Source organism: Cutaneotrichosporon cavernicola (assembly GCF_030864355.1).
Source record: "Cutaneotrichosporon cavernicola HIS019 DNA, chromosome: 1".
Taxonomy (NCBI): domain Eukaryota; kingdom Fungi; phylum Basidiomycota; class Tremellomycetes; order Trichosporonales; family Trichosporonaceae; genus Cutaneotrichosporon; species Cutaneotrichosporon cavernicola.
In genome coordinates, this window is record NC_083393.1 from 2,159,807 (window position 1) to 2,184,020 (window position 24,214).

At 60.5% G+C, this 24,214-nt stretch overlaps 8 protein-coding genes across 8 annotated transcripts; 3 read left to right on the plus strand and 5 right to left on the minus strand.

Moving 5' to 3' along the window:
* Positions 1 to 313: 313 nt before the first annotated feature.
* On the minus strand, positions 314 to 4,569 carry CcaverHIS019_0107950 (uncharacterized protein; the record flags this gene model as incomplete). The annotated part of the gene is made up of 7 exons (XM_060604092.1): positions 314 to 825; positions 860 to 3,244; positions 3,288 to 3,428; positions 3,479 to 3,796; positions 3,841 to 4,068; positions 4,214 to 4,402; positions 4,476 to 4,569. 7 exons carry the CDS (start codon positions 4,567 to 4,569, stop codon positions 314 to 316), a joined length of 3,867 nt encoding a protein of 1,288 aa, XP_060453343.1.
* A 738-nt stretch (positions 4,570 to 5,307) lies between these two features.
* Positions 5,308 to 7,275, plus strand: NAR1 (uncharacterized protein; the record flags this gene model as incomplete). Its single annotated transcript, XM_060604093.1, has 4 exons — positions 5,308 to 5,328; positions 5,368 to 5,472; positions 5,509 to 5,654; positions 5,706 to 7,275. The coding sequence occupies 4 exons, from the start codon at positions 5,308 to 5,310 to the stop codon at positions 7,273 to 7,275; spliced, it is 1,842 nt and encodes a 613-aa protein (XP_060453344.1).
* A 275-nt stretch (positions 7,276 to 7,550) lies between these two features.
* CcaverHIS019_0107970 (uncharacterized protein) lies at positions 7,551 to 8,774 on the minus strand (the record flags this gene model as incomplete). Its single annotated transcript, XM_060604094.1, has 5 exons — positions 7,551 to 7,595; positions 7,629 to 8,200; positions 8,242 to 8,335; positions 8,465 to 8,603; positions 8,698 to 8,774. 5 exons carry the CDS (start codon positions 8,772 to 8,774, stop codon positions 7,551 to 7,553), a joined length of 927 nt encoding a protein of 308 aa, XP_060453345.1.
* A 283-nt stretch (positions 8,775 to 9,057) lies between these two features.
* On the plus strand, positions 9,058 to 9,419 carry CcaverHIS019_0107980 (uncharacterized protein; the record flags this gene model as incomplete). The annotated part of the gene is made up of 3 exons (XM_060604095.1): positions 9,058 to 9,084; positions 9,120 to 9,177; positions 9,220 to 9,419. 3 exons carry the CDS (start codon positions 9,058 to 9,060, stop codon positions 9,417 to 9,419), a joined length of 285 nt encoding a protein of 94 aa, XP_060453346.1.
* A 67-nt stretch (positions 9,420 to 9,486) lies between these two features.
* CcaverHIS019_0107990 (uncharacterized protein) lies at positions 9,487 to 11,999 on the minus strand (the record flags this gene model as incomplete). The annotated part of the gene is made up of 5 exons (XM_060604096.1): positions 9,487 to 10,846; positions 10,883 to 11,117; positions 11,149 to 11,230; positions 11,263 to 11,350; positions 11,383 to 11,999. 5 exons carry the CDS (start codon positions 11,997 to 11,999, stop codon positions 9,487 to 9,489), a joined length of 2,382 nt encoding a protein of 793 aa, XP_060453347.1.
* Positions 12,000 to 13,278: 1,279 nt separating this feature from the next.
* CcaverHIS019_0108000 (uncharacterized protein) lies at positions 13,279 to 17,397 on the plus strand (the record flags this gene model as incomplete). Its single annotated transcript, XM_060604099.1, has 3 exons — positions 13,279 to 14,114; positions 14,146 to 14,251; positions 14,284 to 17,397. 3 exons carry the CDS (start codon positions 13,279 to 13,281, stop codon positions 17,395 to 17,397), a joined length of 4,056 nt encoding a protein of 1,351 aa, XP_060453348.1.
* An 87-nt stretch (positions 17,398 to 17,484) lies between these two features.
* On the minus strand, positions 17,485 to 21,222 carry CcaverHIS019_0108010 (uncharacterized protein; the record flags this gene model as incomplete). Its single annotated transcript, XM_060604100.1, has 1 exon — positions 17,485 to 21,222. One exon carries the CDS (start codon positions 21,220 to 21,222, stop codon positions 17,485 to 17,487), a length of 3,738 nt encoding a protein of 1,245 aa, XP_060453349.1.
* Positions 21,223 to 22,524: 1,302 nt separating this feature from the next.
* LCB1 (uncharacterized protein) lies at positions 22,525 to 24,166 on the minus strand (the record flags this gene model as incomplete). Its single annotated transcript, XM_060604101.1, has 2 exons — positions 22,525 to 23,829; positions 23,876 to 24,166. The coding sequence occupies 2 exons, from the start codon at positions 24,164 to 24,166 to the stop codon at positions 22,525 to 22,527; spliced, it is 1,596 nt and encodes a 531-aa protein (XP_060453350.1).
* Between the last annotated feature and the right edge of the window lie 48 nt (positions 24,167 to 24,214).

The window sequence follows — 24,214 nt, forward strand, 5'->3', positions numbered from 1 at the left end:
AGATTGGAGGAGTGGAGGATTGAACTCCAGGCCTTCTCAATTCCCAAGGAACGAGTTGAATTGCCGATGCAAATGAGACGCTCTACCACTGAGCTACACCCCCATGATCATTTAGCGATATTCACGTGATTTCGACCGAGGGTCATTCGAAAACTTCATTCTGGCTTTTGGCTGGTGAAGGTGCTGCACGCTGTCTGTCCCCTTGGATGCCTAGGTCTAGAGCAGTTCGCATGCCAATTCCAGTTCCGAAACACCTCTAAGCTCTCGCACTTGGGTTCAAGCGTGACATCGTTAATACTAAAACACCAGTCCTTTATTCACCATCGTCGACAAAGATGTGGTCGACCTCGGCCCACTTTTCTCCGTCCGGCAGGGCGCCCTGCTGCTCGCGCTCATGCCAGAAGAGCACCTCTCCGTCGCCGGCGCGCTTGGGCTCCCACAGGCGCTCTCCCGAATCTTGGTCCGTGATGGCCGTGAACCACCGAGGCTCATGCTGCTGCATGCGTCCCTCGGCGCGCAGGCGGCGCGTCTCGCGCTGCTTCTCCTCGTTAAGGGACTTAAGCAACTGGGCTCTGTCGTACTCGGCGTTCTCGAACGCACGCTGGTCCGTCCGCAGACGGCAGTCGGTCGGGGCGAGGTACTCCTCGAGGCCCTCGGGAATGTCGTTGAGCGTCACCGCGTACGGCGTGAGGTTGAACGGTGCCTTGGGCTTTTGGGTGTTCTTCCAGAGCTGCAAGTATTCGGGGTCCTCGGACACGGACTCATCCACCTCCAGCGGTGCGGAACCGACGCCAGCGCGGCGTGCAATGAGCTGCGAATCCCAGCCTGTTGTCAGATGAGGCGCGACAGGTGAACTCACGGCCAGCAATCTCCCACGCCACGTTGCCCTGTCTGTCGTACACGCTGCCCTTGATCTCAAAGGCGTCCTTGCCGCGCCATGTGCGCGGCTTGAATGTCAACACGCAGGTCTCACCAGTGCGGTGGTTCGTGACATTCATGTCGCCGTAGTGGTCAATGATCGGGTTGCCCATGATGAAGTTGGACACGTTCGTGATTACCTTCTTCCACGAGTAGTGCTCGAGGACCTTGCCCTCGGGGTACTCCGCGCCTGCAGGCGGGTACTTGTCCGCAGGGTTCACCCACTCCTTGGGAATGACCAGCTCGGCGTGCGCGACGCCTGTGGGTCGAATCTCAAAGTAACGTCCCTGGAACTTGTTCTTGGCGTCGACCTCGCCGTAGTACCGCCATGTCGGCGCCTCAGAGTAGCACGCCGAGATGGGTGGGTGATGTGACACTTGCTCCGAGATGTAGCGATAGCGGTTGGGGATGGCGTACTCGAAGCTCTGCGACAGCATGGGGTTGAAGGGCTTGGCGATACGCCCAATCGTCGACGAGTAGTTGGACATGGCAAATGCAGCAACGAAGGCGAGACGTTTGAGCGAGTCCTGCTCGCTGGCTGCGACAGTGAGGCACGCGTCGTACTCCATGTCCTCGGCCATTCGCTGCAGCATGGATGTGCACTCGTTGAAGCTGACCGGGAAGGAGATCTTGGTGAGATCCTTGCCAATCGACGACTTGAGGATACTCCACAGCGACACCGATGGGCGCTTGTCGTCGTCGATGGGGAGACGATGGCGCACATGGTTGTACGGCTCCAAGCTCTTGCGCGCGAGGTACGACTCCACGGTGCCCTTCTTGGCTTGGCGGACAGCGACGACCTGGCCGAGGGGAGATTCCTTGGCCTCCTTGGCTGGCAATATGTGGACAGGGGTGGCTGGGCGCGACCCAGGTCCCTGGGGATTGGAGATCGTGTCGAACGTCTTCAGGTTCGGGATCGTTCCTGTTTCGATCGCGTCGAAGAACTCGTCGTCGTCGTCTTCAGAGTCATCGATGGCAGCCACAACGTGGTCAATGTCCTGAAATGAGATCGACTGGCGGCGTCCGATCGAACCACGGTTGTACTGCCCGATCGACGCCCTACGGCCGAGTGACACGGACGCTCTGTTCGATATCGACCTTCTCGAAATCGATCGACGGAGGTTCGGGCTGGCTCCAGTTGCAGGAGCCGCCTCCTCTGCCGGTGGTAAGGCAAAAGATGGGGCAAAATCACCTATCGCGGGATGGTGAGTAGCGGGAGGAGCGGTGAAGGCGCCGCCGAGGATACTGAGCTCTGGATCCCTGCCCTCCATTCCAGGCGATGCTGGCTGGCTTAAGCTGAGTTCGGCGAGCACAGAGCGCGCTTGGCGGAGAGCACGTCGCTTCTTCTCGTTGTCCTTGGCTGCCTCATTGAGCTGGGTTTCCGTCTCAGCCTGTTGCTCTGCGACAGCAAGGAGGTTCTCCTCCCAGAGCTTGCGGGTCTGCAACTCGCGCTTAATGCGGTTCTGGTAGTAACGTTCGCGGTCCTGAGTCATGCCGTGCTGTCTCTGAACGAGGCCGTTGAGGGTCGCGATCGACTGGCGGAGAGCCTCCTTGACCTGACGCTGGCGCGAAGGAGACGAGCTGCCGTGGACAGACGATCTGTCAGGAATGTCGGGAGAGACGACCATCGAGTCGACAAGTTGCTGAGTGAGCTCAAGCTGCGCCGTTAAGTTCAGCATGCTGAGCTCAAACTCGGACTCGTGCGGGACGGTCTCGGGGCCCGACATGCCGTCATCAGTGTCCTTGTCCGAGTCACTCTTGTCGAGCTCGCTGGCAGTGGTGTTGCCGCCCGGTGAGTTGTCTCTCTTCCTCGAGGAAGGTGCGTGTCTACGCGAGCGGTCGGGAAGGAGAGGGACGGGCGGGACCTCGGTGTTCTGGGTTCGTGTGCCCGACTTGGACTTGCTGCTGATGCCGCTCAGCGAAGTGGGTGTGCGCTTGAGGCTGGGGTGCAGGAACTGGTCCGAAGCAGGGAGCTCGTTCAGCGTCGCGCTAATCCCGCGGCTGCCGGATGCGGAAGGTCCGCCCAGAGACGCCAAAGGGCCAATGCTCGACTTGGTAGAACGTGCGTCGGAGTGGTCGACACCGGCGTTAGACCCAGACCTCTGCAGCTGCCGGTCCTTGCTGTAGAACTCCATGTTGAGGCGGATTGCCTGTGCCCATCGAGCGATCTCGCCGCGCAGGTTCGACTTGACGATGATCTTGGGAACAGAGGTTGTCATCTTGGAGCTAATCTCGAAACGAGTGCCATCGGGAGAAGGGCTGATGCGCGCGGTGGCAAGTGCGATAGAACCACGGCACGCGACCTCTTCGTCTTCGCGGTTACGGTCTGCGAAGGTTAGCTACCCACGGCTACACTTCTGTCCACTCACAGTAGCTGAGGACGCCATTCTCGAGGACAAACCAGCGCGTCTTCCACCCGGATCTGTAGTTGACCCACTTGCTTAAGAAGCCCTTGAGGTCGGGCGGGCGACCGTCGCTCTTGTTCTGTACCATAGTCTCCTGGTTAGTGACTGTGGAAATCGTCAGCCAGAGACAAAGGGATGTGCACCGCAACACGTACACTGGCGGAGGTACGTCTTGATGCGCTCATCAGCGCCCTTGTCATGCTCCTGGACACGTCTTCCCCGACGGTCGCGGACGAACACGTCTGCACCACGCTTGACAGCCAGCTCGACCAGGCGGAGGTCACGCCTCCGCGCGGCCTCATGGAGCAGGCTGGTGCCCGTGCGCTCGTCGAGCGCGTTGAGGTTGAGCCCCTCGGCGCGGGGCTTGTCAAGGAAGTTGAGCATGTTGGTACCTTCCTCGACGGACGAGAGAGGACTCGACACGTAGCTGGAAAGGAGGACCAGGAAGCGCGACTGGAGGGTTGCGCGCGAGTCTGTGCACCGTCAGTTGGGGCTCATACTAGCTTTGGCCGCTCACCTTCAATCAGAGCAGAGACCTCTGGGTTGGATGAGCATTCGAGGGCGGAGCGGCCCTTGTCGTCACGGATCGTGTCGTCAACGCGTGGGTCGTTGAGGAGAAGTTCGACGACCTCAGGGCGGCCAATGTCGCTCGCTATGTGGAGGGCTGTGGCCGGGGAAGGGGGGTTGACGGGGAGGTTTGGGGATGGGATGCTGGGCGAGTTGAGAATGTACTTGATGACGGGAACTGGGGATTGTGAGCACGGGCACCGAGCTATTTTAATTGTTCGTCGTGTCGCCACAGAAGGGAAGCGTTGCGAAGCTTCTCTGTGTGCGTGACGGCCCAAACTGTGGGGATTGGTCTGGCTCACGTCGGCCCCATCGAAACTTACCAGAAGCCACACGCACAGCCATCCCGAGCAAGCGCCCGGCACTACCCTCTGGTGCTGTCTTGAGCTCATCGAGATATGGCTGAACCTCGGCCCCGTTGCCCGACCGGAGAGCCTCCAACAGCTTGAAGTTGTACAGCGCTGCATTGGTCGACACTGGCGAGGTCCCGCCGTGGCCCTTTGAGCCCGGACCTGAAAGCATTAGTTGTGCTTTGGCAGGAGTAGGCGAAATGGGACAAGTAGGTGGACGGGGATGGGGACTCACTGAGACGATCTGATGTGTGCGCTGCATGGCCATGAGGGGCGTCCATTTCGGACTCGATGGGAGGAGGAGGTAGAGGTTTACCCTCGGCCGCCATGTTGGACGTGTTTGTCGGTGTTGACGAGGCTGTGTGGGAAGGTTATGGATCGGAGTGTGTAGTGGTGATGACCTGTGAGACAATCGCGATGACGATGAGGTTGGGGATGGAGCGCGGTGAGCCTGGTATGATGAGACGGGTAGTGAAGACGGGTAGCCTTAGTCGGCTCATTAGGTTAGATTAGGTTGGATTAGGTTGCATTAGTGGTGGAGGCCTCCACTTTACCTCTTTGCGAACGCGTGGAAGCCATCCCGTTTGATTCAGGGCATTCAGGCACAAACGACATAAAAGGCACAGCATCTCTGTCATTCTCACCAAAAGGAGCCCACCGTACCACCGTGGGTGTTGAGTATCACATCGATAAATACACGTCATTCATACATAGGTTGATTAGTATCGTCGTATTCATCAACTCTAACCACCACTGTTAGCCTAGCCTAAGTCTAGCCTCGCCAATCACAGGGGCCTAAACCCAACATATCAACATGGTCTTCGCCTGTGATTCTGCTTATTCATCCCTCCCTTTTTATTGGACCTGTAATTCCACATTCTATGGGTGGCAACAAGACTCCTCGGGTTGGACAACGCTGCCGCCCGACTCTGTCAGCACTAACAAGATAATCTCCATATCAACTCTTCTCACAAAAGCATACGCAAGCTCAAAAGGTAGCAGCTAGAGAGTACTTGTCATCTCTCATCGCCCCCGTTCCCCCCCGTCCCCCCGTCTCAGCTGCAACCATGACGTTCGCTGGCGCTCTGGTGGGTATCTTACTGCTTTCGCACCCGCTTACAAACCAGACGATCACGGACCTCGACGATTTCCTCACCCCGTCGCAGGCCTGTATCATTCCCGTTCGCCAATCCAACAAACCCGCAGGACAGGAAACAGGAGACAATGCGAACGTGAGCTTTGGAACCATGAGATGAAGCTGACAGCAGACGGAGATCCAGATCGATGCGAATAACAACTACTACGAAGTGTCGACGCACAGCACAGCGCTGGCTGGCCCGTCCGCTGGTGTCGAGGTCGGGCGACAGGCGCTCAAGAAGGCCGAGATCAGCTTGAACGACTGCCTAGCATGCAGGTGCGCATTCCCATTCCTTCACGTCCCAGGCAGACGGTGACTAACCAGCAGCGGGTGCATCACGTCAACCGAGTCGCTGCTCATCACGATGCAGAGCCACAATGAGGTGCTCGACTTCATCAAGGCGGGCGATTTTTCCCGAACCCCTGTGCTTTCGATCGCGCCACAGACGCTCGCATCGCTCTCGGCGTCGTATGCCAGTGGCCAGATTCCGCTGCGCTCACTGTTGCGGAGGATACGCGCCTTCCTGTCAGTGCCGGAGCGGGGCGGGTGGCAGGTGTGGGACACGACTTTTGCGCGTCACGTCGCGCTGCGCGAGATGGTCACCGAGTTCAGGGAGCGGCAAGGCGCTGCAGAGCGGGGCGAGAAGATGGTTCTGCCGATGCTCGCGTCAGCATGCCCGGGGTGGGTATGTTATGCTGAGAAGGCGCAGGGAGACCTCCTCCCGTTGCTGGCCGCCGCGCGTTCGCCGCAGGGTATCATGGGCGCACTCGTCAAGCAGTGGTACGCGCGCCGGCTGGACCGCAACCCCGCCGAGATGTACCATGTCACGGCGATGCCTTGCTACGACAAGAAGCTCGAGGCGAGCCGCGACGACTTCTACTCTGAAGCCTTCAAGACGCGCGACACGGACTGCGTGCTCACAACCGGCGAGCTCGACTTGCTCCTCCACGAGCTCGGCTTCGACCCACTAGCTCCGGTGGAGGGGGAGGATGCACCCGACACTGACCTCTTTCCCGAGCTCCTGCAACACCCCGGCTCGAGCTCAGGCTCGTACCTCAGTACGCTGATGTCCGCGATCGCCGCGGCTCATCCACTCCCGACGTGTGTGCACACACGGGTTGTACGCGGCTCCACTGACAACGTCGAGATGTTCCTGGAGGACAGTGAGGGTACGGTGCTGTTCAAGGGCGCGATCTGCTACGGCTTCCGCAACCTGCAGAACCTGGTGCGCAAGGTCGGTCGCGAGACTGGTATCGGACGAGCTCGTCCCGCTGGCGCGGGGCGGTTGCAGGCCGCCGTCGCGGCGCGACGGAGAAAGGCCCGCACAGGCCAGGGCGAGATCCAGACGCCAGCGACACCGGCGTCACCAGCAACTCCTGAGGGAGAGGGGAAGAACGGGACTGGCGACGACGTGGCTGGCGCGGCCCTCGTTGCTTCCCGCGACGCCAAGAAGCTGGACTTTGTCGAAGTCATGGCCTGCCCCGGTGGATGCGTGAATGGTGGCGGGCAGATGAAGCCTGCGTCTAACACAGTGGATGCGGAAGGGTACGCACGGCCCCTACCCGACGACGGCGTGGCGGAGCCCCCACGTTCCACTGGCCTGGCGAGTGAAGAGGGTATGCGGTGGAGCACCAAGGAGTGGGTCGCCGAGGTCGAGCGCGTCTATTGGACTGGGCTGCCAACACCACCAACCAGTCCAAGGATACTAGCACAGGACGCGGCGCTTGCCCAGTGGCCGGAGAGGACGCGGGCCGCAGACGGCCTGGCAGACCAGGTCGTTATGGACATGTTGGGTGTGGATGGCGACAGGTACGCCTGTGTCCGGACGCGGTTCAAGCGCGTCGAGGGCGACGTACTGAGTGAGGGTGGGCTCACGCACGAGCAGGTCAAGTGGTAGTTTAGAATCATCATGCATTGCATCTGGAGCCGGGTCCAGAGGGAGGGGTGTGGTACTGAGGCGCTGAGGCGCTGAGAGGACTGAGAGACACAGGCGTCTAATTTTGTTCAATGTTGGCGCCAGCGCCACGCCTTGATGTCCACACCATCTCGCTCCATCGCACCATTACATCAGCAGCTCATTGAGCACGTCAGCTCTAGGCATTCATCCACCCATGTCTGTTCCCGACGCGTCATGCAGTCGTGCATCGTTCTACGAGATGGTATTGAAGATCGTTAGTAGTACGCCGGCCGCCTGCTCTGCTGGGCCGAGTACGTTCGCTATAGTGTCAGCCCCTTCTGGTTGTAACTCACATAGGCAGCGACGGCGAATGCAATGAAAGCCGCAACGCCAATGAGCTTAAGGATGAACAGGAACCATCCCGCGGCACCCCCGCGCTGGACAGGTGCCCGTCCGCCAGTCAAGTGGTCGCGCGTCATCTCTAGGGGCTTCTGGGCCGGCGCTGGACCGCCAACGCCCTGCGCGACAGGACGGTACTGCGGGTAAAGGGTTGCGCTGTATACCGACACGCCAACGATATCGTGGTTGTCAGCCACATCGCCCGTGATTGCCGAGAAGCCGATGTAAGGGGATGTGGGGAGCTCGACGTTGGACACGTCAAAGCACAGGTCCCACTTGTCCCACTCGTCCAGCTGGGTCTCAAGACGCAGTCCCTTCCCCTTAACATAAGTTAGGCGGGCTTTCGTGGCGACGTTGCGGCGGCGGAAGTTCTTCGAACAGCCTGCGAGCTCGTTGCGCGCATTGTCGCCGTCTAGGTCGGCGGGGGTGCGGCCGTCACCTAGCATTGCGGTGATGCGGGGAAACGAGTAGCCGTGTCGGCTGTTGGGGTACGTGTCGAAGAAGACAACGAGACCAGTGAAAAGGTCTGGAGTTAGCCTGTCTAGACTCTCCCTATGGCGAACTCACCCTGGTTGCCGAAGACGGGTCCAGGCTCGGCCCGGCCCATAGTGACCCACAGGGCAAAGCCGTCACCGTACATCGATGTGCCCTTTCCGTCGACCTGGTGTCAGTCATTCTTGGCGCCGGAAGCTGAGCATCGGCCGCGATCAGGCCCTCGTGAGAGTACTGCCCTCTGGGTGGGATTTCCCCTCGAAGCTCATGGAGGGCAGCCGCGCCTCGCCGGACTCACGTTGAACTCAAACTCGATCTGCCAGCTGGGCGGCGCAAGCGGCAGGCGACTCCACAGCCAGCCACTCTGGCTCCCCCGATCCTGCGTCAACCGGACATGCTTATTGGTATTGATGATGGTATCGCCGCCAAAATCCCACCTGGTGTAAGTCGGTCATCAGCACGGTAGACCGTAAGGCCGTCGCCTTGATAGGCGAGGCGAGCATTTTAAGTCTCCAGTGGATTTAGACTCACCACCGGTTCTGCAAGTCGCTGTCGACATACGGCGCGTACATTGAGTGCGTCTTGAGTTTGGTGCGTTTCTCAATCATGTCTGTCACCGGCGGGGGCTGGGGAGCTCCAGCACCAAGTGCGCATGAAAGGAAGGGGAGCGCTGCGAGCGCAAATGAAAGGCGCATCCTAATGGTAGGTAAAGAGTGTAAAGAGTGTGAGTGATGGAGAGCGCGTAATGGTCATGATCTGATCTGGCGCGTGGAAGCCCTGAGGTGGAGGCGTCTGCCAATCAAGAGAGTGGGGCAGAAAGTGGAGGTTAAGGAAGGTTGCATCTGAAGACGTCAGGTCAGGATGACCAAGAGGTCAGTCTTGTACTACAACATGCGCATGGGACCCGGGTTACAGCACGTATGTCTGCAAAAGGCGGAAGGCAGCTCACCCAGTTCATCCTCCAAGCCGAGCTGCTAAGCGCTTACCGCGCCGCTGTGCGCGCTACAAGGCGTGAGTTGTTATCCGCAGCTCTAGCACACGTACTCACACCAGCCCTTCCCGACCCCCAGACACGGCGGGAAACACTCGACTGGTTACGTTCTGATATCGAGCGCCTCCGCGGAGAGATGGACGACGACGTTATTCGCTCCAACCTCCAAACGTTCCAGCGCAACCTCAAGACGTTTGGGCCCAGCCTCAGTATCTCGGGACTGAGCGGGATAGGAGCAAAGCTCATCGGCCAGAAGCGCTAATCATTCACTGCATCAATGTAAACTATCACAATCTCTATGGTCCATCGATGCGGCGCACCGTGTCGTGCTACTCCTTGGTCATCGTCAGGTTGACGCGCGTGCGCGTGCTTCCAACTCCCGCCGGGCGAGAGGATGTTGTGCTGAGGACGGAAATCTCAGACATGACACTGCCGCGGGAGAGCATGGCAGCCCGGTCACGGTTTATTAGATACACGGCTTCGTCGTGACCCTCGCCGTTTTCATACGGCCAGTGGGCCCGGTGCGCGGCGGCGATGGGTGGGAGGCGGTGGGGCGATCGGCTCGGAGGGGGGGCTGGCGCAGGTGACATCGAGGGGCTCACAGGCACTCTGGGCAGCGGCGTTCCACTCACGTTGTAAGGGTTGGGGGAGCGCGAGCGCGACCGGGGGCCCGGGGACGAGGGCGGCGTGACGAATACCGACGATTTGTCGCTCACGGATGACTTTATCGCGTTAGGCGGCTCAGGGTTCCACTCGTCATCATCATCGTCACGCGGTGGTGAGTCTCTCGAGTACCTGCTGCGCGCCGAGACGGAGTCCGTGTCTATCGAGAGGAGGGGAACTTGGCCATCGACTCCTTCAGCTGCGTAGCCCGGAGAGAGAGGCGGGTACACCATTTTGGGAGCGGTGCTCAGGCGGCGCGGTCCGATGAGGCTGGGAGGCGGGGTCGAGGCAAGGCCCAAGACGCCCGAGTTGGTGTGGGTGCTGCCTGGACCAAAACCGATAGGGTGGTATAGGAAGTTGTTGTAGCTTATTATGGGCGAGTCCGAGCTCTCAGGCGACGAGGGTGAGCCTATAGGGGAGGAGGAGGGCGATGTGTTGGCAATGAGCATGTGCAGATGCTCGGGCTCCACCTTGGTGGACGAGGTACTGGGCCGGTCTCGCTCCAAGTATGTCGGCGGTTGTGACGCGTGGGACGGGCGGCGCGAGTCTTGGGACATCCGTTCTGCGGAAATGCGTCGCTCGCGCTCCAGGCTGGTACGCGCACTGGGTCGAGAGAACGTACTCTCGCCATAACTGGCTTGCGTTTGGAGCCTGTGGAGGCTGGGCTTGGTCGGAGAAGTTGAGGTGGATTGATGAGCACCTGGATAAAAGTCGGTACTTGTGTGGCTGCCACCGCTGCGGCGGAGGCTCTGGACTGGATGGGCCCGATCTATGAGGCTGGGGTTGCGCTCGCGGGGTCTACCGGTATGATCCTCAGTGCTTAGGCCATTGATGATCGCCGTGGCTCTCGTTCTCTCGTTCTCCTCAGAGTAGGCGTCACGGTGGCACAGCCCAGACTCTGGGGTACTGGAGAAGATCAGGACGTCGCGGGCGGTGGTGCGTGGAAGGAGGGGAACGGAGCCGACAAAGGTCAACTGGTTCGACTTGACAGCATCGGTGATCCCGAGGACGAGTAGGGGCTGGAGTCTGGGGGAGTTAGGCATCACAGTGAATGTAGCTCACCTGGCAATGACGTCTCTCCTTACTCCGCCAGCCCCTGCGGGCCAGCGGCGGAGACCTGCGAGCCAGAACCGGTAGACCCCGGGATGAACCCAGCCCTCGAGCTTGATTGCCCTAAAGTGTGAAGGGTTGGGTGACGGTGGTGGGCGGTGAAGATTAGTAATGGCACTCCGAATGGATGCGAGAAGCTGGCTCGAGAGCCGCTGCGGAGGGTTGACCAGAGAGATCCGGTCAGGCACTTTCAGTTAGCAAGCTCACAGACAACTGACGTGGAAGGGTAACCGCGAAGAACAAAGGCGGCACTTCTTCAACGTTGGGCGTGTATGTGAAGAGAAGGTTGTGGGATTCGGGCTATTGTCAGATCCGATCGGGCTTATTCCCACCTTGGACACGGCTGGCTGGACTGTACCAACCATTGTGTAGCCATGGTGAGCGAGAGCGCTGAAGATGACAAGTAGCAGGCGGATGGACCTGACGTCAGAGACGTTGCGGTTTGGACCCACTCGAGTTCCTGCGTCCCTTTGAGTCGCCAGACTTTGCCCTTCAACTCAGCCTTCCAGCACACTGGCATTTCGGGATGGCGTTTTACCACGTCCTCGAGTTCGTCGCTGCGTACGGCGACTCCCGATTTCCAAGTCTGCAGCGCGGCGTCCACCTCTGGTACAACTGCGGCAGGGAAACCGGTGAGCTGCACTCCTGAGTCACCGGAAAGGACGAGCAAGCCATGTTGCCTGTTCTGGCGATTCGGGTGCAGGGCCGGAATAATGTCTGGCGTGGTTGGATATGGGATATTCGGGGTAAGGATCGGCTCTACATCTATCGAAACGCTGGGGAGACTGGGAGCTGGCTCTGTCCACAGTGGGAGCTTTGGGTTGACGTTATCCAGTCCAGCGAGCGCCTGGAGGTAGAGGTTGGTCTCAGAGGGGGAGAGGTTGAGAGTCGCCATGCGTGTCCCGGGCGCACCAAGCGGGGGGTGTGGGCCGTCGTCCGAGGACCCGTCCGCGTCGGCGTGGTGTATCTCAACGATGTCGGCGGATTCTCGGCGTACGTGGGTGGGGATGGCGGGCTCGGAGGCGGGCGCCTTGGGGCCCTTGCCTCGGACACGGCGAAACCAGCCCATGGCGTCGGAATGAATGTATTGAGGTTTGGAGGAATGAAGAGAGGCGTAGAGAGGAGAGGAGAAAGGAAAAATGTTTAGGCGATATGAGGGAGAGGGGGCCGACTAGGGGCTGTGCTAGGTGCGAGACGACGGTGCACGTTGGAAAAGGGAAGGCCAAGGGATCTAGTAGGTGCGGGGGGATCCGGTGGACACTCTATAGCGAATGCGAGTTGAGCACGGGAGAAGCAGGTTGATATCGATGAGAACATGACGAATGTGAATTGGTGGGCCCGAGGTTGAATGGTCTCACTTTGTGAAGGCATTGTGTATCTGTGGAAACGAGTCATGGGAGAACGGCGAGGAAGCATCGACTGGGCCTAGATCCAGATTAGCAGATCGTCAGCATTGACATTTAATGTGACGAGCGCGATTTGTACCCACGAGTGCCGAGCAGGATGCGTTGGTAGCTAAAAGCTGGCCGAATGGTTAACGAGGTGGACGTTGTCTGAATGCTCAATGTTACTTTCAGTTGATCAGTTGACAATTAGGTCTCTGCAGTTCATGGTCTAGTCAGGAATTTAGAAAGCAAGGTCAGTGTCCAAGCGATCTGTGCGCTGTCAAGCCCTCTGATGTCCAAAGCCTCCCTTCTGCACAGTCACCTTCCCTCCACCCAACATGTCCCACTGCTGCGCCTCGCGCCTCATGACGCCCGTTGTGACAGTGTGATCAACTTTGGATCTTGCTTGCGCCCGTCGTCGTCGACATTGTTAAGGTTCTTAACAGTGCCATGGATCGAGAAGCAACCAAGTGAGGCGTGAGGAAGAGTGGGCGGGTTTGGTTGCAGGGGTTGTGGATTGTGGAATGGATGTTGGGACCAAACACAAACAGAGCGACTGAAATTACGGCTGCCTTGCAAGCCTATATCCCCATTGACTTTATCGGCTTGCATGGGCCCTTTGAGCCTGTTGGATCACTTGGATAAAAGGTAGCTACTGTTACCCTCACTTGGCCTGTGCCAAGTACATACTCCTCTCCTCTACCCGCAGCTCCGCAGTTTCAAAGGTAAATCCTAATAGCTTTCGCAGCACAGCTAATAGACCTGTTAATAGAACTTGCCCGCAGTTCAGGCACCAACCCCGTTTGTGCCTGACACTGACGTAATTTACCGCAGTAAAGCTAGATTCGCCAGATGGCCAAGTTGGTCTTGTTTCTAACTAATCATCACATCTTCAAGTTGATGTAACCTTAACCTCACAACGGGTGTCTTATCTTCTTGTCTTCTTCTTGACAGTCAGTCACAATGGCCACAGAACCACCACCAAACGCAAACCTCTTGTCAACCCATTCAAGGAACCTGGCCACACCACCACCCCTCCCACCTCGGACGCCGCCAGTCACGTTGACGTCGAGCGATGCCCGCTTGCCAGCGCCTGTGAACAACGGGCACCTTCCTCCATCCCCAAATGCAGAAGCAGCCATCATACCACTCAAGACCAGCTCGGACAGCACGCCTGAGGGTCGCAACGCGACCACATCTCAAGTTGACGCGCTCGAATCGGCTCCGGCCCGACTAAGCACACCTCCTCAGAACATATCAAGCAACTTGCTTGACCTCCCAAAGATGCTGCCGATCCCTCCCCGTCAATCTTCCCGTCTGTCCCCCCCACGCCGGTCTTCACCGCTGCGAGATCCGCCTCCACTTCCTCCCCGACAGCGGAGCCCAATTCTGGGGCAGCCCACGCCTGTGTCCAAGCAGCAGCTCGACGAGTCGTCGGACGCTCTCCCTCCTGGGCAGCCGACGCAATCCTCCAACACCGACTCACCATCTACGGCTCACCAAGATAAAGGTGACCCGCTTCGATCAAACCTGAGCGCTAAAGAGATCCACACCAAGGCCGTGCACCATGTCGAGGCGAGCGAGCCTTCCCTAACTATCCTTGGCATCACGCCGTTGATGTGGGCCGGACTCGCCATCTTCTTCCTATTGGGCATCAAGCTGTTGGGCTGGCACAAGTTTTCCCTGATTGCTGCATGTGGCTTGGCCCCCGTCGCTGCACTCTGGCTCCTCCCGCTTCCCTCGTTCTCTCACAACGAGCCTTCACTTCCACCGCAGCCTGCTGACAATGTTGGATGGATGTAAGAGCCCGGAAGAATGCGCTGACGTTAGCAACCATACGCTGCGAACGCTGTTTCCGTTGGTCTCGACTGACGTCCTGACGCCATTTGTCGACTTGCTTGAGGACGCCCTCGTCCAGCAGGTGCCGCCCATTGTGGTATGTGATAAGGCATTCCATGCTCACAATAGACATCCGTCCGCTGCACTGACGTGTCCCTGGGCAGGGAGCCGATCCAGCTCACGTCGCTCCGCACGATCACAGACGATGAGTGGTTCGCGAGTATCGCACAGGGGGCGGCCGCCACAGGGAAGGGTCACTCTGGAACTCGATCTAATGCGTTGCCTTCGACACTTGCAAAAGGCGGGGAGACTGGCGGTGAGACGACCCAAGCTTCGGACCTGAGCGACTTTGGCCCCGAAACGGCGAGCGACACGTCGGGCGCTTGGAGAAGGACGCACGTGAGGACTGTCTCGGGCGCTTCTAACAGGTCAAACAAGGCGACCAAGTCTATTGGTCCATTGGGAACCAAGGGATCAGCTGAAGCCAAGCCTGTACGGCCACTCTCTGTCTCCAGCCAGTTCTCCCTGGGCAAGGAGACTGCCAAGCTGCGAAAGCGCGACAACATCGTGCGACGCCTCCGGCGAGGACGGCACCGTCACGACGAGGGGCTCGACGAGTTCGACGAGTGTGTAGACGAGGAGCTCAACTTCGACGAGCTCCAGAAAGGCGGCGCGAAGGGCTTCTACGTAAACTACGAGGTGTCGTTCACGTACCGCAGCACGCGCGAGATGAGCAAGACAGGCACCGGTCTGCACATGCTTGCATACTTTGGCTGGGGCGTCAAGGGCCTCGGCGGTTCTGAAATCCCCGTGTTCATCGATGTGTTGCAACTGAACGGCACGCTGCGGCTGCGGCTGCTGCTCAGTCCGTCACCGCCGTTTGCGCGCGAGGCGCAGTTCACATTCGTCAAGATGCCCGAGTTTGACATCTCGGCCCGTCCCCTGCGCAACTTCGGCTTTGGATCCGTTAACGCCATGGATATTCCGCTCCTCAAGACTTACGTGCAGAAGTCGATAGCCCAGGTAGCGGGATCCTTCGTCTCGCCGCGCCACTTTCACCTCGATGTCAACCGCCTCTTGCTCGGTAAGGACGCGGCCATGCGCACCAAGGCTGTCGGCGTCCTGTATCTCATGATCCATGGGTGCGATGACCTTCCTCGCACGGACACGTTGGGCTCATGCGACCCGTATGTTGCCGTGTCGTTCTCCAAGTTCGATAAGCCGCTGTTCTCAACGCGTACGATTGTCAACACGCTCGACCCGGTGTTCGAAGAGCCAGCCTTCTTGCTGGTGTCGAGTGAGAGCATCGAGGTCGGTGAGCAGCTGCTGCTAAAGGTGTGGGACTCGGACAGGTTTTCCATGGACGACTCGATTGGACAGGTGAAGGTTGACATTGCTGAGATCATCGAGCTCTCAGAGCGGACAAACCACGGGTATGAGCTGTTCCGACGGCACGACGATCTTATGCCTGAGCAGCCGGGCATGCGTGCGCAGGGCCAAATCGACTGGAGTGTGCGCTTCTTCCCGCTTTGGCAGGTCCCCGTGAGCGAGTTCCACCGCCGCCTTGAGGCAATCAGGGACCGGCGGGGCGACGACGACAAGACCGTTGCGCCATGGTGGCTGAAGTGGCTCGATGACTGGATCGAGAAGCCCGAATGGGAGCTGGAGCGTGCTAAGCGCCGCAAGGAGATGGTCGACAACTTCACTGGCGAACGGGAACGCGACGAGATCGAGGCAGCGATGCCGCCGACGGACGAGTTCCCCTCGGGCGTCCTCCAATTCCACGTACACCAATGTGCCGAGCTCGAGATGTACCCCGACGCAGGTACATTCTCGGGCAGCAACATCAGCCGGCGCAAGAGCCCGGCGTCGGGGAAGCCGGCGCTGAGCGACGTCATCGACCGAGCACCCGGCGAGAACCCCGAACCGCCCAGCGCTTATGCCGAGGTCCACTTGAACGACAAGTACGTGTTCCGCACGCGGACAAAGCGCGTGAACCCGCAGCCGTACTTCAACGCGCTGAGCGAGCGGTTCATCTGCGACTGGCGAGAAGCGCGTATAAGGTTTGTCGTCAAAGATGAGCGGGACCGAGAGCACGATCCGATCATCGGCATCGTAAGCTTGCGTCTGCGCGACGTGCTCTCAAGCTGTTCCCAAACGACGAGATGGTTCCCGATCGTCGGCGGTCTCGGCTTCGGCAAGCTCCGCATCTCGCTGTTATTCAAACCAGTCGACATCAAGCTCCCGCGTGGCCTGAGCTCGTTCGACGTGTGTACGTTCGAGATGGCACGCTTGCAGACGACCGACTTTGAGGAGGCACTCGGCAAGATGCCCTGCATGGTGATTGAGAGCGAGTATGACCGGGTGATTTTACAAGGCCCCGCAGAGGAGGCGGGATACCACGAGGACGACGAGGGCAACGGGCGCCCGCGCAGCGGAACGGTAACCAGCGTGACAGCCAAGCGCCTCTCGGATCGGCCATTCACAATGCCGCGAGTGCAGGACGCGGCCCTCGGGTGGGACCTGCCTTCTCCCGTCCGCTTGGCTGTGCAGTATCGTCACAGCTGCAGCATGGTGCTAAGCCTTGTAACGCGGCGCAGGCTCCAGAAGAACCGTGTGCATGCGCTCGCAGTGCTCTCCCTCACTGGCGTTCCAGACAACGAGGTGACGCAGCGCACTGTGCCTGTCTTTGCTACGGCCAGCGTAGAAGACGCAATGCGTGCCAACGCGGCGTATGTGGCACACGCCGCTCTCGCGAACGCTGCACCGCCCAATCTTCCGGAATACGTCCAGGCCATCGGCTTCATCAAGGTGGAGTTTGCGCTTCATCCTGGCGTGAGTCGCGCGCACCGCAAGCTCGGCAAGCGCGACCTCAGATTCAAGGCTGTGTACGATGGGTGGGAGGCGACACGCCTCCTCCAACATCCCCACGAGACGGAAGACGGGGCGAGCGAGAGCAGCGATGTCGAGCTGAGCGCCGACGAGGTCGCGAGCGGCAAAGAGAGCGCCGAGGCTATGCGTAATGACGACGTGCGTTCTCTGCGCGAAGGGCGCAGTCATGTCAAGGCACTACACAAGAACAACAAGGGTATATTCCAGCTCAAGATTGCGCGCACGGGCAAGTTTGTCAAGGACAAGGTGCAGGCGCGGGTGCTGAGTACGACGGGTAAAACGAACCTCGCGCAGCGCCCGCACGGCGCCGACGTGCATGTGGAGGAGGAGGGGGTGAGTAGGGTGGGTTAGAAGAGTAGGTTTATATTGTTTCGACACCAATGGTCGGTTTGTAATGTTAATTTCGTGTACGACATGCATACAACGCTCTTGTCACACCTAGTCGTCTAGGAGATCGATGAGTCCGCGGCCCGCTGGACGGCGCACACCACCAGGTGGAGGCGGGAGGAGGGCCGAGAATCCCTGCGGGCCTCTGGTGGGGGGAGGGGATAAAGGTTCCACCACAGGCGAGAGGGGTGCGACCTCGCCAACACCGTCTTTGGCGTGAACGGCCGCCATGAGGGTGAGAGTTGCGCGGTGGTCTACGCTCGGTGTGCGCCGCGAGGTGGGGGTAGGCGATGCTCCGACGACGGGGAGCGGTCTACCGGCAGCAGAGTCGGCGAACGAGCTTTGCCGGCTCTTGGTCAGGCCGGTGGGTAAACCTATAGGTCGCACAAACACTGGCGGCGAGTGAGACATCGTGCGGCTCAAACTCGAGTTTCTGCTCAACGACGCCCCGGCTGCCGAAGCATGTCCTGGCAGAGCTGAGAAGGCACTGGCCCCCGGGCTCTTCTCGATTGGCGTGGGAGGGATGGATTTCGCGATGGGCGTCGGGGCGGCCGAGGAGGGCGCCTTGGCGGGCGTGAGGGACTCGAAGGCCGTGAAGTCGAATGGGTCGAACTGGGGGGAACGCTGGGTGGGGGGTGGGCTTTCTGGCTTGGCTGGTTGGGCTGGCTGAGGTTGGGGCCGCGGAGCACCGAACGAGCTGTATGCTGGTGCGTTGAATGATCCGAAGTCCGGCGTCGCGTCCGTGTCGAAGCCCGTCGAGGCCGCGTTGAACACACTTGTGCTGTCCCCGAAGTCGGCGAAGTCTCCAAAGTCATCATCAGTCGTAGTGGGGGCATCAAAGTTGCCAAAGTCGCCAAAGTCTCCAAAGTCGTCGTCCGACGCTGGAGGAGCCATGGTGTGAGCGGAGGGAGTCTCAAGGGCGGGAGGAGGCACGGAACCGTCTTGGAAAGCGAAGGGAGGAAGGGCGAAGGACGGGGAGGCGGAGGGAGGTGGTGATACCGCGAAGGACGCGGGGTGGGATATCGGCGGCGGGGAGGGTGTGAGAGCTGCGATGCCTGGTCGGAGCGGGGCCATGCCGCCCATGCCGGGGGGAGGAGAGGGTGCCAATGCGGCCATGCTCATGCCCATGCTTGGTGGAAGGGATGGAGCCAGCGCGGCCATACCCATGCCCATGCGTGAGGCTGCTGGTGGTTGAGCGGGAGCGAGTGCAGCAATGCCCATACCCGTGCCCATAGGGGGAGGAGACGGTGCAAGTGGTTCCACACTCGTTCCCGACGGAGGGGGTGACGGAGCGAGTGCCGCCATACCAAACAAGTCTGACTTGGGTGGTGAAGGCGGCGGGTCCAGTCCGAAGTTGAGGTCGCCGAAGCCAAAGTCCTTCGGCGGTGGGGGAGGCGAGGTGGCCTTCTTGCGCGACATGCCGCCCATCCCACTCGCGCTGGACCCGTGGCGCGCGTGTGCGCCAAGTGCCGGACCAGAGGGGCCGTACCGTGGCCGCTCAGGGGTGGGTGGGTTGAGGGGCATCGGCGGATTGAGTGTGGGGCGGAGAGGAGGGGTAGCGCTGTGGGTCGGCTGGAGACCTGTGCCCATAATGGGTGGGGTGGCCGTACGGCCGGGTTGGAGGCTACCCCTCACGGGCGGGGTCGGGGCGCGCAGAGGTTGGAGGGGAGGGGTGGCGATGCGTGGTGGGGAGAGCCTGACGGCCGAGGCGGGAGTAGATGCGCGGAGGTCGTCCCATGCGAATCCGCTCGAGCTTGACTGTGTTGGCTTTGCCGGAGCTGGGACGTCGTCAAAGTCAAGGCTGGAGAAGAGGTCGAATGCGTCATTCCTCGGCGGCGCGCCCATGCTCGGCCTGCCCGAGGTCGATCCCGAGCGCGGTGGAGGCGCGAGCGGCGCGGGTAATGGTACCTCCTTCTTCAGGGAGAGTACCTCGTCGATGCTCATGCCGCCGCCGAGGAGGTCCGGCCCAGCCATCGAAGGGACTTGGTCGAGGAACGCAAAGTCGCTCTCGCCAAGTTCGAACTCCTTGTCCTTGTCCTCTTCCTCCTTCCTCTCCTCCTTCCGGCCCCACCGGAAAAGGCGGGACATGCGGGACGTCTCGGCCTTTTTGTCTGGCATGTCGGGGGGAAGGACGGGCTCCGCGGGGCCAGAGAGGGGAGAGGGGCTCGAGATCGATCCAGCGCGGGGGACAGAAGCTATCGACGCCCGGGCAGACGTCGATGGACGCGGGTCGGCGGGCGTACCGGGTCTCGATGCGATGCTGGGCGGCTTGCTGCGCGCTGGGGCCGGCCCGCTGGCGATGCCCGCCGTGTCGATGTCGGTCTTGACCTCGAGCACGCCGCCCCCGGAAGTCACGAGCGGCTTGGGCGTTGCCTGCCGCCGCCAGAAACCCCATCCCTTCGCCTGTTCCGGCTCGGCCTGTATCGCGGGCCCAGCAGCCTCAGGCTCGCCTAGGCGCGAGCGGGCTGCCCAGCCCTCCAACCCAGGCCCGAAATCGAGTCCGCCGCCTTCAGCGCGTCGCTGACGCGGAGCGCGCAGGAGCGTCATTGTGTTCGGGGGTGCGCGGCTCAGGGCCTGCGCGTACCGCTCACGCGTCGCTGAGTGGCCGAACGTGAAGCTCGTATCAGGCACCTCGGTGAGGCCGCGCAGAGTCTCGCCCACGTCCTCCTGGAGCGTGCGCGCGTTGTCATCTAGCGCCCTCTCCGCCTCTTCAGAAGCCTCGAGTTTGTTCTCGCCAATGACAATCTCGGCGACTTCCTCCCATCCCCTCCGGAGACGCATTACGCGTTCGTGGGGTGCGCGAGCGTCCGCAGCCGCTAGGCGCCGCTGCGCCGCCTCCCAGTCCAGTTCTTGCTGTGTCTGTTTCGGCGGCGACTCGGCGCGCGGAACATCGCCCCATCCACCGTACGCCTCTTCCTTCCATCCCCCTTCGTCTTTCCAGCTCGTATCGCCCCAACCACCAGCATCTTCGTCCTCGACGTCGACGTCGGCGAACCCGCCGAAATCAGATCCAAACGACGCGCTACGCTCCAATTCGGGGGGTACGCCGAGCTTGGGCTCTTTGGGGGAGGTGGGACTGAAGGGCGTGGCGAAGCCTGCGCCGAGGTCGGCTGTATCAAATGCGACGGAAGGGACGGCGGGAGGGGAGGGGGATGTGACGTCTTCCGATACGCGCGGGCTCTCAAAGGATACGCTGCCGGGCCGCGAGTCGGAAAGGGGAGGGAGGTCGGCGCTACCCGGCCGCGAGAAGGCCTCCGCCTCAAGAGAAACGCGGGGAAGCTCGCCGCTCAGACGTAGGTCGGTGCTTAGTACCCGCGAGAGAGCTTCCACGGACTTGCGAGGCGACGTGGACGTGGGCGGGGAGGGAGATGGTTCGCGCTCAAGCCCTTGCTCTGCTGGCATTGGTTTGGACGGCTCGCCCCATCCCGCGTCGAGGTCGAGGGAGGGTGATCTGAGTCGACCATGTTCATCCGGAGGTGCGGGCGCAGGTGCAGGTGCAGGCTTGGGCGTGCCCCATCCCACGTCGTCCCACCCGTCAAGTTTGGGTACGCGGCTCTGAAAGCCGAGGCCGGTACTCAGTGGCGAGGAGGAGAGAGTTACTTGCGATAGTTTGCTGGGGCTCTTTGGGGAGAAACGTGTGGGAGATGGTGAACGGGGTGGTTTGGGTGTCACTGTTGACTTGGCCCAGGGGTCGAGGTCGACGGGTTCGGGAGATGGCGTCGACGTTGGCATGCGCATCTTATCCGCTGGGGCCGAGGGCTTGCCCCACGCCGCCCAGGGGTCTTCCATTATCGCTGGGCGGCTGGTGTTGAGAGATGGAGAGATGAGAAGTCGGCAAGTCGCAAGATATCGACGTGTTGGAATACGGCATGGGCGTTTCGGGCTTCCTCCACCCAGACAGACAGACACAGGGCATCTCCAACTTGAACTTGGCCACTCGCTCTGTGTTCATCCATCTTTCCATCATATCACTCCACGACTTGACGTCTCTGTATCTCCACGTCTCCACGCCTCTGTATCTTCACGTCTTCACGTCTCCACGCCTCTACGCCTCCACAGTCCATCAACTCATCCGATATCTATCCGTTCTCTTCCTCACATCGCCATGCCCCCGCCACTAGGCTTCCCGCGCAGCACGCACGCCCCCGGCCCATCTCTCTCCCTCGCCCGCTCCCGTCCGGGTCCACCTGGCCCACCCTCCCTCACCGGGTCCGCAACTTCCAGCAAGTCTGCCTCTCCACGGCGTGCCTCTTTCCCAACCACAGATCAAGAGGAAAGCGCGATCCCCCTCCTCCCCGTTACGCCGGTCGATCTAGCCGCGTGGGCGGCGGAACATGCGCGTCCATCAAGCGAGGAGGGACCTGAGCGGCGCGTCCAGTTCGACCCCGATACACGGCTGACCGTGTTTGATGTGGAAGAGGGGGAAACGGAGTATGATGGGGTAGGGTTTGAGAAGCCCGCCCGGGAGGAGATGGTTTGGATCGCTATTAGTGTTGTGGCCGTTAGCGGGCTGGGGGCGGCGGCTGTGCTTGCCACGCTGTATGACTGGGTATTGTGAAGAAGAAGACGAGAACAAGGCCAAACGAGTTCTGCGGGCCGAGGAAGGTCGGGGTCGGCGATCCATGTCGTCTTGAGATTGCGGAGAAGAACGGATGCGCATCGAGCATGCTCTGCTCCCATCGCCATGGCCCTAATCAAGTGCCCGAACAGGTTGGTTGAGCTAGCTCACCGTGAGTTTCTTGAATGCTGCGCATGCGCATGCTTCGGTTAACACCAGCTGGCACGGTCGTGCTCTGAGTCGCCCCTATTCGGCTCGGCACCAAGGTCCTATCTCTCATCGAAGCAAGAGCAATGGGGCGCAACATGTTCGACAGTTGCAACACTGGCACTGTCGCAAATGGCCATGTCACAACCGTCGCCATAGCACAAGACCATGTCTCTACAAGACAAGCCGGCCAAGTTACAAGAGCCGCGAAAGAAGACAAGCCAGCACCATCCTCCACCCACCTATCACCATTAGTCACGCGATGCATGAGTGTATAATCTACTAGAGCAGTACAGCGGTCAAAGTGCATCCTGCCGGCCTCGCATCTAGGGCTTGCGCACAATCCTGACGATCGCGTCGCGCAACACCCGACCGGCCTTTTCGACCTCCTTGCGAGTCATGTTGCCTGACACTGTGATCTTGAGGCTTGGCTCGGGCTCGATCGGCTCCTGTCCGCGCAGGCGGCGGGCGCGCGTGATGAGCACGCCTCCAGCCAGTGCCTCGTCGACAATCTCCTGCAGCAGCGCCTCCTCTTCCTCGAGCGATGGCGGAGGAGTCTGGAGGAAGATGTGGATGAGTGCGCTCTCGGGATGGCTGGGGATGCTGACGAGCGCGTCGCGGTTCTCGGCGCCGCCCTCGGGGGCAGTCTCGATGCGCGTGAGCTGCGCGCGGAATGCCTGCACGTTGGCGTGGAGGGTGGGGATGAGGTCGGGGCGGGCCTGCATGACGCGCAGGGCCTCGCCCGATACGGTCGCGTGCATGGCAGGCAGGGCGGCGGAGAAGACGGACGCGGACGAGTTGATGCGCTGGTGAGCGGTGACGTGCTTCGAGCCGACGCAGAAACCGCCGCCAGCGCCGAGGGCGTTGGCCATCGAGCCGACGAGGATCTCGACCTCGCTCGCGGGGATACCGTACTTTTCCGTAACGCCGCGGCCGTGAGCCCCGACCATACCGAACGACATTGACTCGTCGAGGATGAGGCGGTACTTGAACTGCTTCTTGAGCTCCATTATGCGGGAAAGGTTGACCATCATGCCATCGTTCTCGAACACGCCCTCGGTGACGATGAAGCGTCTCGTAAGCCGGCCACCCTTGCGCTTAATCTCGCGCGAGACCGAGGTGAGCACGCGCTCAAGGTCCTCCATGTCATTGTGGGCGTACCACCGAATTGTCGACCGCGAGAGCTGCAGACCCTTGCAGATGGCAAAGTTGACGCCGCGGTCGGCGACGATAATGTCACCGCGCTTGGCGAACGCTGGGATGACGGAAGAGACGGAAGAGAAGGCCTGTGCGTAGATGATGGCGCTCTCGACGTCGAGGAAGGCAGCAATGTCCTGCTCAAAGGCTGTGTGCGCATCAATTGTGCCGTAGAAACCCATGGGACCGCAAGATCCAACGCCGTAATCGCGAAGAGTCTTGATTGCAACGTCCTTGAGCTGGTCGTTCTCGACCATGCCGAGCCAGTCGTAGATGGCCATGTTGACCACAGGCTTGCCGTTCGGGGAAAGCTTGACGCGTACACCATTCTGGCCGTAGACAGTGGGAATGCTGTCCAACGTCCCCCGCTCAAGGTCGGTGAGTTGGTCGATGAGTGGCTCGGGCTTCCAGTCGTCGACGAGCTCATCGATTTCCTGTGAGTCAGCGGGCCCCGGAGGCGAGTGGAGGGTCTAGACATACTTTTTCACTCAGCTTGAGACTCTTGCCCTCTCCCTCGCCACGCGTACGCCCCTTGAGCAGCGTGTAGAGAGCGAACGCTACGAGGCAGACCTCGAGAAGTGACCTCCAGGGGTCGTTCTGGTACGAGCTCTGGACGTAACGCCCGATCACGGCTGAGCCGGGGACGGTGTGCCATGCTCTGATAAGGTATTTCGAGGTGGATGATAGGACGACGACGACGGGAACGAGGAATGGGGGGATATCAGGGGGAGAGCTTGCGGCTGCGCCGCTAGGGTATGCCTGTGATGCCATGAGAGTGTAATGGAAGTGAAATGAAAGAGATGAAAGAGATGAAAGCGA